Source organism: Sander vitreus, chromosome 16 (assembly GCF_031162955.1).
Source record: "Sander vitreus isolate 19-12246 chromosome 16, sanVit1, whole genome shotgun sequence".
Taxonomy (NCBI): Eukaryota; Metazoa; Chordata; class Actinopteri; order Perciformes; family Percidae; genus Sander; species Sander vitreus.
The window spans coordinates 2,257,116-2,272,078 of record NC_135870.1 but is presented as its reverse complement, the minus strand read 5'-3'; the positions used below and the strand labels follow the sequence as shown (position 1 = coordinate 2,272,078).

At 41.8% G+C, this 14,963-nt stretch overlaps 2 protein-coding genes across 2 annotated transcripts in view; one reads left to right on the top strand and one right to left on the bottom strand.

Annotated features, from left to right (window-relative positions):
• lage3 (L antigen family member 3) lies at positions 1–2,422 on the bottom strand. Its single transcript, XM_078271953.1, has 3 exons — positions 2,330–2,422; positions 1,616–1,744; positions 1–457 (listed from the first exon to the last, which is right to left on the bottom strand). The coding sequence occupies exons 1-3, from the start codon at positions 2,386–2,388 to the stop codon at positions 343–345; spliced, it is 303 nt and encodes a 100-aa protein (XP_078128079.1). The 5' UTR covers positions 2,389–2,422; the 3' UTR covers positions 1–342.
• Positions 2,423–7,740: 5,318 nt separating this feature from the next.
• The window catches only part of LOC144531270 (cGMP-dependent protein kinase 1-like), a 34,956-nt gene continuing 27,733 nt past the window's right edge, over positions 7,741–14,963 (top strand). The window contains exons 1-4 of the mRNA XM_078271311.1: positions 7,741–7,972; positions 11,587–11,722; positions 12,104–12,170; positions 12,281–12,380. Of these exons, the coding sequence (XP_078127437.1) occupies positions 7,741–7,972; positions 11,587–11,722; positions 12,104–12,170; positions 12,281–12,380 (535 nt within the window). The remainder of the gene's footprint in view (positions 7,973–11,586; positions 11,723–12,103; positions 12,171–12,280; positions 12,381–14,963) is intronic.

Below are 14,963 nucleotides of genomic sequence, written 5' to 3'. Positions count from 1 at the left end.
TTTAACATGAATGAGGTTTATTGAACATGAATTACAAACATAAGTGTAAAACTAGCAGTGATAAGTTGGAATGAAGTTGTTTAGAAGGTGTATGCTTTATAAAACAAAAACAGACCGGGTCAATTTGGACACAAGGGCCGGTTTGTTCCACTTAAACAAGCAAACGATCCCAAAAACAGCAACGTCACACGGTACCAGCTGGTACCAGCTGCCCGTTGCTCAGACTCCCCCCCCCTCTTCAATCCTCACAGTTTGAGCCTGTTTTCCGTTAGCCGTGTCCACAGATTGAAGCCTCCAGAGGAGGAGGAGAGGATGGGAAACTGTCCCGGGTGTGTGCAGGCTTCACTGGGAAACCGGTGGGCCGAACATCTCCATGGTCTCCGCGACGAGCGCCAGGTGGTCCAGAAACGAGCTCACGGACACTCGGAGGATGCGAGCCTCGTCGGCGCTCCACCTCCTGCAACACACGGAGAACACGTCAGCTAGGGGTGTACGATTCAGGAAATGGCACGCTTCGGTTCCGATTTTTAGGCTCACGATTCTACTATACTACAATACTTTTCCCATGTATGTACATGGGAAAAGTATTGTAGTATAGTAGAATCGTGATATATATATATATATATATACACACACACAGTATCTCACAAAAGTGAGTACACCCCTCACATTTTAGTAAATATTTCATTATATAACAGAGTAAATGTTCTGTCCCCTCAAAATAACCCAACACACAGCCATTAATGTCTAAACCCTGGCAACTAAAGTCAGTCCCCCCCTATGTTAGATTCCCATAGAGGCAGGCAGACTTTTATTTTGAAAGGCCAGTTATTTCATGGATCCAGGATACTATGATCCTGATAAAGTTCCCTTGGTCCCCCCCATCATCACATACCCTTCACCATACACCCCCATCATCACATACCCTTCACCATACCCCCACATCATCACATACCCTTCACCATACCCCCCCCATCATCAAATACCCTTCACCATACCCCCACATCATCACATACCCTTCACCATACCCCCCCATCATCACATACCCTTCACCATACCCCCCCATCATCACATACCCTTCACCATACCCCCCCATCATCACATACCCTTCACCATACCCCCCCATCATCACATAACCTTCACCATACCCCCCCATCATCACATACCCTTCACCATACCCCCCATCATCACATACCCTTCACCATACCTAGAGATTTTTGTATTCCTCTTTTTAGTCAACTTTAGCATGGGTCCATAAACTTCTGAGCACCACTGTATATGTATATGTATGTATGTATATATATGTATGTATGTATAAATACAGTACCTAAAGATTGGCATGGGGTACTTTCCATAAGATCATCTCTCAATGCAAATCAAACCAGCTGTTAGGCTAACTGGAATAAAACCATGTTAATTATGTGATGCGTGACGATTGTGATTGGTTTAAAGAAATGCCAATAAACCAGAGCACGTTTTTCTCCCGTCCCAGAATGCTGTGTGGACTAGCCAGACCTTCCTCCGCAGCGCTGTGGAGGAGGGTAGGGCAGTGCGAGACTAGGAACACTGTGACTGTGGGGTAAAGGCTGAAGAGGTCTGACGGCGTTTTCCTCACACAGACAGCGTGCTGCCGGTCACCGCGAGCTGTTTGCTGATGCCGCCTTTCCTCGGCTCGGCGTCCGGCGCCAGAGAGCGCAGAGCGACCGTGGCCTCGCACGCCGACGGGAAGGGAACCTCCACGGAGCTGCAGGACGGTCAAGGAAGACCAGAGGAGTCACTGAGTTATATATATATATGTATATATATAGACTGTTAATATTAATGGTTTAGTCAGAGTTTAGTCCATAGACTGTTAATATTAATGGTTTAGTCCGTAGACTGTTAATATTAATGGTTTAGTCCGTAAACTGTTAATATTAATGGTTTAGTCGGAGTTTAGTCCGTAGACTGTTAATATTAATGGTTTAGTCCGTAGACTGTTAATATTAATGGTTTAGTCCGTAAACTGTTAATATTAATGGTTTAGTCGGAGTTTAGTCCGTAAACTGTTAATATTAATGGTTTAGTCCGTAGACTGTTAATATTAATGGTTTAGTCCATAGACTGTTAATATTAATGGTTTAGTCCGTAGACTGTTAATATTAATGGTTTAGTCGGAGTTTTAATACAGGAACATTAAGCATCAGAGAAACATTAGCTAGCATTTAGGCTAACGGTTGACTGCTATCTATCGCGCCGTATCTCAGTGAACGTGTAACGTCTGAACAGGACTTTAATACACACAAACACGACTCAGAGTGAAATACCAGCAGGTTATATAAAAGGATACAACTCAAGTTTGCCGGTTTCAGGGTTTCTTTCTCCGTCCGTCGCCGCCATCGTGCTCATTGTTGTTGTTGTTGTGTTGAAGCGGAGGAAGTATCCGGAGAAGAAGGAAGAACTTCCGGTTAGAATGTTAGAACCAGCGACGGTTGGTGGTGGTGCTGCCGCCCCCTCCAGCGGCGGAGGGCGGTACTACAGCTGCAGTACTTCACAGTACTACAACTGGCTCACAGCAAAACCGACACAACACGGTAAAAAGGATGATGAGATGGACAAAAATGTTGTCTATCAATTAATCTTGTTATTGGGAAAATTCCACATTCACAAGAAGAAATGGGCCGACTCCAAACCAAGCTTTGAACACCTTGTTTTCAAGAACTGCACCAATACGGCCACGCCATAAGACACATTAAGAATAAGAATAAGAAGCCAATTAAGACTGGAATTGTGTTTGATACATTTCACATGTACCGATCATACATTTGACTTAATATTTACTACATTTTTTTTTACATTTTTACCTTTTTATTTATTTTCTACATATATTTTTTCTATATATGCACCTCTGGTATTTACTTTTTGTATATGTACATACTGGCGTTGTACCTTTTTTTCTTTACTAATAATAATTTAAAAAATAAATAAATAAATAAACGTTAAAAAAAAAGGCTGTAGAATCAGAGGTGGGAAGAGTACAAAAATATTCTACTTAAGTAAAAGTATGATTACTTTAATGAACGTTTGAAGTACAAATGAAATTACCGGCGTAAAAATCTACTCAAGTAAAACTAAAAAGTAGCTCACTTTCAATTTACTCGGAGTAGAAGTTACTTAGTTACTTTTTGACATCGGGATATATTTGTTTTATATTTATACTTCTTAAATAACTTATTTATACGCAGTCTTTTGTGATTTGATAACAAACGAGCAACGAAAAAACTCAACAAAACCCGACAAAAACCATTTTGATTTGAGTTTATTGACAGATATTTTTGCCAAAACGACGTTAGCGCTTTTGTTTGTAAAATGTCCTTTACTCAGTAACGGATGTCTTCAAACAAAACATCCGCAAGTAAAAGTCAAATTATAGATTTTTAAAAACTACACTGTAAGAAACGTCATGGTAGTTTAACTTGGAAAAGTCAAAACAAATAACTTATTTTCTTTAATAATGCAAGAAACCTTCCTTGAGTATAACAGACACACTTTTCTGCTTTATTACAACTCACAGTTCCAAGTTAAAACAACATAACCACATTTTTAGCGGAGATAGCATGGGTGTTTGGGTGCGGCCGCCCCAGGGCCCCGTGCAAAACAGGGGCCCCTCTAAAGCCGCTGATCTTGCGTCAATTGACATAAAAGGGCCGCTAGCTAAGTGACACGCCGCAGATTAGCGGCTGAAGGAAGGCTATTACTGCTCAAAGTCTAACGCTGCAATACTCCAGCTCTTCTTATCAAACTAACGGTCACTTAACTCATGGTTACAAATGTAAACCAGCACAACAATGACAATTACCCATAGACAGTATATATATATAATGGACCAGGAGCTCCCGTGTCTCTGGACGGAGACCAGTGAAGGACGTTAGAAGCTCTTTCCCGGTGATGGCTGAGCGTTACTGAGCAGCCTCCAACTGAGCTTGAAGACGTAGATGTGACGTGAGCAACCTGTCTGAAAGTTGGAAGTCTTCTGGTAGCTGTGCCAAGAGAAATCTCAATCATTCCCAATCTAGCAGAGACGGAGAGCGTAGGTATATGTAAGGAGATAACATAGACACAGGCTCATTATTGATCACTAAAATGATAGTTAACATTAGTCATTACACTTAAACAGCTGATGGAAGTCCAAACTGCCTGAGAGCTTCTCCTGTACTATACGGTAACTCCTCTACTATGAGACAGGAAGTCTCGTGGTTATGACCCAATCGTTAGCCTATTGTTATAAAAACGTCTGCTACGGAGCCATAACGTGAGCTACAAGGTAATGGAGCCTTTTATACATTGTCGTGTTTCTTTAGAAATAAACAACGGACAAATAGAGTCTTTAAACGCTTCAGATGTAAAGGTATTCTCTGTCAAAGTGACGTCAGAATGAATGGGAGTCAATGGGATGCTAACGGGATGCTAACGGGAGGTGATGGCTTGGTAGCATCAAAATGGCGCCATAGGAGCTACGCGGTCCGAGGAGAAGCTGACCCCTCTTGCAATTACCAGGCAACAAAACACTACAGTCTAAGCAGACGCGTTTAATCAACGGAAATCATAAAGTTACATTTGTATTTTGAACAAACTGCAAACTTTTCAGCAAATTGTAACACAACTCTATTTTCCGCCTTGCATCATGGGAATTGACCAGCCAATGAACTGATTGCACCTGACTGCAGTACGCAGTCGCAGTGCTTTCTTCTTTACCACAACACGTGTTATATTTCAGTTGAAATGTGAATAGGCTACATCACTTATCTGCGGTGTATAATTAATGTATTGTGTCCATGCTTTAACTATGTCGTGAAAGAAGACTCAAAAGCCAGACTCAAAAGCACACACTCTTTATTTCAACTGATAACTTACATACCCACGTTCAATCAACACATACACATCTGACAACAAATGTGAATAGTCGACCCAATGAGTTCAAAAACTCATAGCCGAGTTCAAAATCCACAACTTGTATAAGCTCGTTCAGTTAAAAATAAGAAATAAGTGGACAGAACTGAATGGGTCTGTAATGTTTTACAGTGTACTCTTAAAAAAGTAAAGGTACACAACAGCAAAAAAACTACACAATTACAGTAACGTGAGTTATTGTAATTGGTTACTTTCCACCTCCGTGTAGAATAACAGAAGATATGATCAGGGCAGTGTTATACGGACTAGTCACACCTTCAGTGTAAGCGTTTGTTAAAGGTCCCATGGCATGAAAATGTCACTTTATGAGGTTTTTTAACATTAATATGAGTTCCCCCAGCCTGCCTATGGTCCCCCAGTGGCTAGAAATGGTGATAGGTGTAAACCGAGCCCTGGGTATCCTGCTCTGCCTTTGAGAAAATGAAAGCTCAGATGGGCCAATCAGGAATCTTCCCTTTATGATGTCATAAGGGGAAAGGTTACCTCCCCTTTCTCTGCTTTGCACGCCCAGAGGATTTGGCCCCCCCATGAGAGAGACAGAGAGACATCATGGCTTTCAAACGAGCAAAGTGGCAGTTGGTCAAGACCACACCCCCACTCCACCTTCATGAGAAGGGGTTATGTTTAGGAACAGCTTCTTTCCCACTGCTATCACTCTACTGAACTGAGGATAAGTGGGCTCATCCCCACTTTGGCCACTCACCCACTTCTCTACACATTACGTACTTATCGTTCCAATATGCATCTTACACCCTACTTTGCACTTTTACCTTTGTACTTTACATCCTACTCCATGTGTACTTGTCTTGATATTGTCCTATTTTTGTATTATGTTGCCATGTCCCTCTATGTATATTGTTGTCTCTATTGTACAGTATGTGTCTGTATTACTATCTGTCTACTGATTGTTTACTACCACATGTCTATTTGTTGAATGTATAGAGAGTTAACACCTACTGAAGTCAAATTCCTTGTGTATGTAAGTATACTTGGCCAATAAATCTGATTCTGATAAAATAAGATTAGAAGAAGTATTCACAATCAGAATCACAATCTGGGTTTATTGCCATTTTCACATACAAGAGCTTTGCCTTGGTGCTTGGTTCATACATAAACTGATGAAAAGTAGCCTGCTGAGCTAATAACTCTGGCTCATTTACAGTTACTTTGCTGTTGATTAATGAGCACTGTCCCTGTCAAATAAACAAATACATGAAATAAACATATTAGTTTTATTACAGAAATGACATCCCCAAAACAACATGGACAAACCTCCAAACCACTTGGCAATTGTTCACAACAGAACTGAATTTCTCATTCATTTCCTCAAATTGCAAATGTCTTAGTACATGTCTCAATGTCTCAGTACATCTTTGCAAATGATTAAGTACAGGTAGCGTCATTTCATCGTATAAGTCATCACATGCACAATAGTCTGTTCCATTGTCAAAATTAGTCAAGAACATAAAACCATGAATACCATATAGGCATCTCATGGATGGATGGGTGGATGGACCTTTTTTTTCCTTCATCTAAAGACACACACAGTCCCTTTTTCACGCTTTCAAAATAAATGTGTGAAGCGACTTTTATTTTGTAGTAGTGCTGTCAAACTCAGCTGTGCGCGCGTCTGCGCGTCGCTTCGTTCTGTGAAGCTCCGTGTCTCCGTGACTCTGCTTTATCTCTGCTGCTGTTATTGATACTCCACCAACAACCATGTAATCACATGCACGCGCACGTTTAGGAGTAGCTACAATAATTGATGAATTCATATTTCAAATTAAGAGCCAGATCGCGTTACAACCGAAACCTACCGCGGACCGCCTGGATTCTCGCACTGCAGCGGGGTTTGTTTTTCCATCCGCACTTCACTCTGGGGAAGAAAAGTGAGTACATGACGAAGAATTTATGGCGTAATGTTTCTCATTAAACACTGAAAACTAGGCCTACAGTGTGAATATGAACTGTAGCCTATGTGGAGTGTTGATACAATATCCACTGGGTACTTTTACTGAGAGAAAAGGTGCAAAAACCATAAGACAAGAGAACAACTTTGTGTTTGAGAAGACATGGCCCACAAGTATTTTTTAACTGAATACAGGGTGGCACTGATGGTAGTGTAATAGCATTCTGATCACTACAAAAAAATACATTATTACATGTTTTTGTATATGGAGTATTTAAAATAGCCTACTGGTGCAGAGCCACCGCAACTTCATCTGACTATAAGCCCGGTTCAGTGACTCTGTCGCGGCTCGGCTCGGCTCATGTAGGGTTCAGCCTGCTGGAGGTAACGATGTGGCCAAGGGCGTAACTTTTGGGTTCAACATTGGGGGGTACTCAGGGCCCTATCTTGCAGCCGGCGCAGCGCAGCGCAAAGCCCGACGCAAGTGTCTTTATAGTTTAAGACCGACCCAGTTGTCAGTTTCCCGTCCAGCGCCCGCGTCGTTTAAACAGCAAATGCACCTGCGCCCATCTTTGCGCCCATCATAACAGCAATGCTCCAAGGTCCAAACGCGCCTGGCTTTTAAAGGGAATGGGAGATGACTCTCTGATTGGTTGATTGCATGTTACGCCCAAAACACACCTATGAATGAATGAAGACACTAAGTACAACCCTTTTGAACCATGCGCCCGGCGCACGGACCCTTTTTTCCGCCGTCAAACCAGCAAAAGTGGATTCGTACACGCCCTAAACGCACCTGCGCCAGGCGCTTCACGCCGTGCGCTTAGATTGTTAAAATAGGGCCCTCATTGTGTCTTCTCTCTCTTCCCTCAGTAAACCTGTGGATGTACGTGTACATGGCGGTGTCTAAGAGCGGCGGCGGCGGCACGCTGCGGGACCTGCAGCTGGCTCTGCAGCTGAAGATCGAGGAGCTGCGGCAGAGAGACTCTCTGATCGACGAGATGGAGCTGGAGCTCGACACCAAGGACGATCTGATCCGACAGCTGCAGGTCGAGCTGGACCGACACCGCAGCGCCTCGCGGCACGCCGCTAACGCAGCCGACACGCCAAGCACAGGTGGGTCACCCTGACCTTTTTAACCCTCTGAGGTCTATATATATATATATATATATATATATATATATATATATATATATATATATATATATATATATATATATATATATATATATATATATAATTTTGAGTACATTTTCACACATCTTCTTAAATTCCCCTTTTTTAGGGTATTTGCATATAACTGATCCCGGTGTGTTTCACATCAAAATGTTCAGAACAAACTCAGCTTTCTGTCGCGTAATGCCCACGTTGTTTTTAGATCAATGTGTAAAGAGATCATTTGGCGCAGGTAGGACTGGGTACCGGATTCAATACTTTTTAGGCACCAACCGATGCCACCAATGTACTTTTTGTGTGGACGGGTGTATTTTCTGAGGAACCTAACTGTGGAAGAAGTAGGATGCAGTAACCAGTCCCAGGAAAACGCGATTATGCATCGCATAATTCAATGCATAATCAGCCAAAGTCCGCATATTTATGCGGGGGCCGCAGTTTTTCAAATACGCCGCACTTTGGCCGCATAAATGGCCGATTTCCGTGCAAAATATGCAGAATCTCCTACTTTGGTGTCTGGTTAAACATTCAGACTATTACTACTATCTTACTATCTTTAAACCTTCTCCAAACTTCCATGAGAACAGTTTTGGTGAGATGCTAAATCATTCATTTACCGGCTTAATAATACTTACTATAAATATACACCAAGAGTGTATTATTAAATATTCATGATGCACCCACACTCTGTTTTATCTTGTCCGTTGCGTGCCCTGGTCCTGAAAACATTTCATTTAAACTATTTTCTTTACAGTTGTGACAAAAATAAACTTGAATGTGAACCTCCCCGACGACATGAAGTCAGCAGTTAGAAGAACCTACAACATATGAGAATAAAACAGTTACTTTTTCATCACTGTTCCTTTCGCTTCAGCTTCTCTCCTCCTACAGCACAGCTGCTTCCAGGCATGAATATGTGAGGGATCTGATATATTATTCTTATCCACCAGCCTCTGCATCCCCAGCTGCACTTTGCTCCGTTGCAACTTAAAGGTTATAAAGTACCGTGCTGGATTACCAACATGGGAAAAGTGGGCAACAAGAGTGAGAACTCCAGGGGCACTTAGGGAATAGCAAAGTAGTATCATAGAACAGTTGAAGGTATTTTAAAGGTCCTATGACATGCTGCTTTTTGGATGCTTTTATATAGGTCTTAGTGGTCCCCTAATACTGTATCTGAAGTCTCTTTTATAGGCCTTAGTGGTCCCCTAATACTGTATCTGAAGTCTCTTTTATATAGGCCTTAGTGGTCCCCTAATACTATATCTGACGTCTCTTTTATATAGACCTTAGTGGTCCCCTAATACTGTATCTGAAGTCTCTTTTATATAGACCTTAGTGGTCCCCTAATACTGTATCTGAAGTCTCTTTTATATAGACCTTAGTGGTCCCCTAATACTGTATCTGAAGTCTCTTTTATATAGACCTTAGTGGTCCCCTAATACTGTATCTGAAGTCTCTTTTATATAGACCTTAGTGGTCCCCTAATACTGTATCTGAAGTCTCTTTTATATAGACCTTAGTGGTCCCCTAATACTGTATCTGAAGTCTCTTTTATATAGACCTTAGTGGTCCCCTAATACTGTATCTGAAGTCTCTTTTATATAGACCTTAGTGGTCCCCTAATACTGTATCTGAAGTCTCTTTTATATAGACCTTAGTGGTCCCCCTAATACTGTATCTGAAGTCTCTTTTATATAGACCTTAGTGGTCCCCTAATACTGTATCTGAAGTCTCTTTTATATAGACCTTAGTGGTCCCCTAATACTGTATCTGAAGTCTCTTTTATATAGGCCTTAGTGGTCCCCTAATACTGTATCTGAAGTCTCTTTATATAGGCCTTAGTGGTCCCCTAATACTGTATCTGAAGTCTCTTTTATATAGACCTTAGTGGTCCCCCTAATACTGTATCTGAAGTCTCTTTTATATAGGCCTTAGTGGTCCCCTAATACTGTATCTGAAGTCTCTTTTATATAGACCTTAGTGGTCCCCTAATACTGTATCTGAAGTCGCTTTTATATAGACCTTAGTGGTCCCCTAATACTGTATCTGAAGTCTCTTTGAAGTCTCTTTTATATAGACCTTAGTGGTCCCCTAATACTGTATCTGAAGTCTCTTTCCTGAAATTCAGCCTTGGTGCAGAATTACAGCCACTAGAGTCAGTCCCACAATGAGCTTTCCTTAAGATGTGCCATTTCTGTGTCTGTAGCTTTAAATGCTATTGAGGAGGAGAAAGGGGGGGGTGGAGGGTGTGGCCTTGACCAGCTTGCCATGGGCAAAGCAGACTTATGACATCATAAGGGTAAGATTCCAGATCGACCCATCTGAGCTTTCATTTTCTCAAAGGCAGAGCAGGATACCCAGGGCTCGGTTTACACCTATCACCATTTCTAGCCACTGGGGGACCATAGGCAGGCTGGGGAAGCTCACATTAATGTTAAAAAACCTCATAAAGGGACATTTTCATGCCATGGGACCTTTAAAACCTTGAAATATTCAATATGTGAGAAAAGATTCAGAACTGGATGTGACGCAACAAGTCCTCCAAACAATACAACAATATGAGTTGTTTGTTCCCCCCCTCTAATACAACCCACAGGAGTGTTTAATAAGTTAGCGCCCCCTAGCGGTGGCAGGAAATGCGTCCTCATATCTAAACCAGAGAAGGTAACTGTTGCGGTTTTAAACACGCCGTTAACGTTGTGAAACGGTCCCAGTTCGGTTAGGTTTAGACACCAAAACTACTGAGTTAAGTTGATAAAAAGATGGAGGTTTGGGTTCAAATCAGACGTGACTTCACTTCCTGAAGGTCACCACGTGACGCAGAACGTTGTCTCGCTTTGCCAGACCTTCCTCCACAGCGCTGCAAAGGAAGGTCTGGCTAGTCCACACAGCATTCCTGGATGGGAGAAAAACGTGCTCTGGTTTATTGGCATTTCTTTAAACCAATCACAATCATCTTGGGCGGGGCTAAGCTCCGGACGGAGCCACGGTGCCTCTGCTAAATAGTCTCAGGAAGGAGCTTGTTTTGGTGGAACATGTGTACGTTCAAAAGTAGTTTTAGTCGTGCAACAGAAAACTCAGATTGGACAGATAGTCTAGCTAGCTGTCTGGATTTACCCTGCAGAGATCTGAGGAGCAGTTAACATAGTCCTCACAAATCCACCAGAGGTTAGAACGCCAACACAGAGACAGAGGAAGGGGACGGACATCCGGCCGGAAATTAGGGACATACGGTGGTACTGGAGCACCCATAAACAAACTGGCGTCGATATAGTGCGTAGTCTATATCGACGTCAGTTCGACACCGGTTCGTTTACGGGATTGCTCCGGTACTTTTGAACGTACACGTCCCTAAAAGTGTTTGTCAAGTAAAAAAAACCCTCTCTGTTTCCTTTTCTTTTCAAACTGGACAAGCACCCCGGTCTCCTGGGTGAAAGTCCTGTTTGTCTGACCCATCCAACCCCCCCAACCTGCCTCCTTACGAAATTTGGTGCAGGACAGTCTCGTGTGATAACCAGTTGTTCTGTTTAACCATCATCTCTCTGTGTCTAAAGGAGCAGCAGTTCAGACTCCAGCAGTGCCTGATGAGCCTCAGCGCATGAAGAGACAGGCCATCTCTGCAGAGCCCACCGCCATGGACCCCTCCCAGCTCACTGACGTCACACTCAAAAGCTACGGCAAGAACAAGGAGTAAGCACACACACACACACACACACAGATACGCATGCACGCACGAATCAGAGAAGTTTTATAAAGAAATGACTTGATTATAAAAATTGTTGCCGATTAATTAAATACTGAACTACTGATCTACACAAGACCAGAGCCGCGTTGACTCGTTTCATTTGTCATGCAAAAAAATCCTGTTTTAAGCCCCTCAAACATGAAGATTTCCTGCTTTTCCTGTTTTATATCAAAGTAAACTGAATGTTTTGAGTGTTATGGGGAAAAAATGACTAATTGATTTTCTAAATAGTTGGTGATTAATTTAGTATTTGCTAACTAATGGATTTATCTTTGCAGCTCTAACACAGACTGGATGAAATGTATTTAAATTGTCTGTATTTGCAGGTCCAGTGAGCTGATCCAGAGGGCTCTAATGGACAATGACTTCATGAAACATCTGGAACACGGGCAGGTAACCCCAGCTGCTTTTAACCAAACAAAACCAACCCTCCCGTGTGTGTGTGTGTGTGTGTGTGTGTGTGTGTGTTTGTTCTATGAACCCGTGTTGGTTGGTGTGTGCAGATCCTGACCATCATGGACTGCATGCATCCCACCAGCCTGACCAAAGGCTGCTGCGTCATCCAGGAGGGAGACGACGGCTCCACCGTCTACGTCCTGGAGGGTAAGACTCGCTCTACGTCTTTGCACACTGTTGGCCAATCACGTGTATATTTAAGATCATATTGTAATGGGCATTTTCTGCAGTGGTGGAAGAAGTATTCAGATCCTTTATGTTAGTAAAAGTACTAATACCACACTGTAAAAAAAATACTCTGTTACAAGTAAAAGTCCTGCATTGAAAATGGAACTTCAGTAAAAGTCTAAGTATCCTCAGGAAAATGTAGTTAAAGTATTAAAACTAAAGAAAAATCCTCCCATTTTAGAAAGTGTAAAAGCTCCAAACAGTTGTGTTTAACGGTCTAATCATTTCAGCTGGACTTGTAGGCCGTTATATTGTTGGGGGAATCTGCAGCTACTTTTCTTTGCAGATGACAGTGTTTCCTCTGCTCCTTGTCCAGTAAAAACCATGTTTCTCCAGATGTGGTGTTAATGTTTGTGATAAACTGAAGGATAGAGACAAAGCGCATTAAGACCCGTCCCCACCGGCGTGTAAAACAGCTCTCCGCTCTCCATTGACTTGTATTGCGTAAAGGTTTTCTCCTCGTCAATTCCGTCTGCTAGCAAACAACAGAAACATGCCCAAAAGCTGCTGCGTGTTGGGATACAATAGCAACAATGTAAAGAACCATGAACTTAAGTTTTTATAAGCTGCCGACCCGAAAAACTGAGTTTTCATGAAGACAAAAGTGGAAACAGACGTGAGGAATCAGCAGAAAGAATAGAGACACACTAAGCTAACGTTATGTCCGACATGAGGTGTGCAGCAAGCATTTTGTTACCAAGTCAAACATCCAAATGTCCGTTTTAGGCTAACTGTGTTTGTTAGTTAAGCTAAAAGTCAGAAACATGTAGCATTATGTTTTTAAATGCCTTAGCTTGCTCACACATAGCTAACATTAGCTCACTAACAGCTAACTTGTCCACTCAGGACTTCTACTTGTAGTGGAGTATTTTCACAGTGTGGTATTAGTACTTTTACTAATACTTTATTGCTGAAGCTGCTACCCCCGCGACCCGATACCGGATAAGTGGACGAAGATGGATGGATGGAAAGTATTAGTACTTTTACTGCAGTAAAGGATATAAATACTTCTTCCAGCACTGCTTGTGCTTTTACAAAGACACAAGGATAGACTTCACTGTGCCATGACAGAGAAAAAGTTGGTGGATCGCCAAAATCAATAGGGTCTATCCTCTGGGGCACGATTAACATCCATATACATTTCTGTGTGGTAGCAATCAGTATTGATGTGTTGAACGGACATATAAACCACCAACGCTGCCACTATAGCAAGAAAAACAATCCTGTTTGTGGACCACAGCCGGCTCTGCTCAGTGAGACTGAAGTAATCCAAGGTGAAACGTTGAATTGCTTTGATACAGATCGACAGCTCATTTATCGGAGAGCAGGCAACACAAGATTACAAAATAGCCGGTACCAGATGGAGTAAACAAGAGGCTCCATCAGAGGCATTATGTGACACAAAGTAAAATGTGAAGAAGATCGCAGGAGGAGACACATAATGTGGCGATAGTTGAGGTGATATCATGATGAGGTCATTGTCTGGCTGGGGTTTGGGTGTATGTGATAAAACGGGTAGCTCTGTTAAAAACAAAACCCTGAAAAATCTGTAATATTTCGGCAGCTGGGGCACCACAAACATAGCCGACTGGAAAATAACTATCTTGTAAAATACAGTTTTAGCTTCATTTTTACATGAAATCCTGTGCATTGCTCTTGGCTTTTTAATGTTTTATGAAGGATATTTACACCTGTAACAAGTCATTTTCTCTATTATCTATTTCTCTATTATCTATTTCTCTATATTCTTATCCAATTCATGAAACGTATTCACAGTTTTAAACTTGAATTTAACAGTTTTTGTGTAATTTATTTAGCTTTTTAAAGTGCTCTGCTCTCAAAAAAAAGGGGGAAAAAATGTTATTCTGGCAGCTGGGGCGCCCCAAAAATACTGAAATATAATGGGAAATAACTCTCTTGTAAAACACAATAATGTTCCATAATTTAAATACAGTTTTTAGCTTTAACGTTACATGAAATCTTGTGTATTGTTTTGGCTTTTTAATGTTTAAAAGAGGATATAACACCTGTAAAAACTAATTCAAATCTTTTGTTCTTGTGCGCACAAAAAACTGTTCTCATGAGCATGCGAAAGTATCTCGTGTTTACGAGAAACCAGTCTAAGGCTAGCAAAAATTCTGCTAACCAAGTCCTGCTGACGTTTTGTGGGTAAAGTTAATGTATTACATTCACAGCATAAAATGGGTTAACAGTTACCTTATCATCTTTAGGTTTGTTGATGACATTATCAGGTATATTTCGTTACAGTTTCAGGAAGATGAATACCTCGTCCTCGGCAGCCATTCTGACTCAGATTGGTTTCTCATGAGAAAAGTTTCCAAAGTTGTTTGACATTAAAGGTGTGTTGGTTGACTTCACCTCATGCATTGAGTAGGCTCGCTTTGCCAGACCTTCCTCCACAGCGTTGCGGAGGAAGGTCTGGCGAGTCCACACAACATTCCAGGATGGGAGAAAAACGTTGTGAAACGGTCCCAGTTCGGT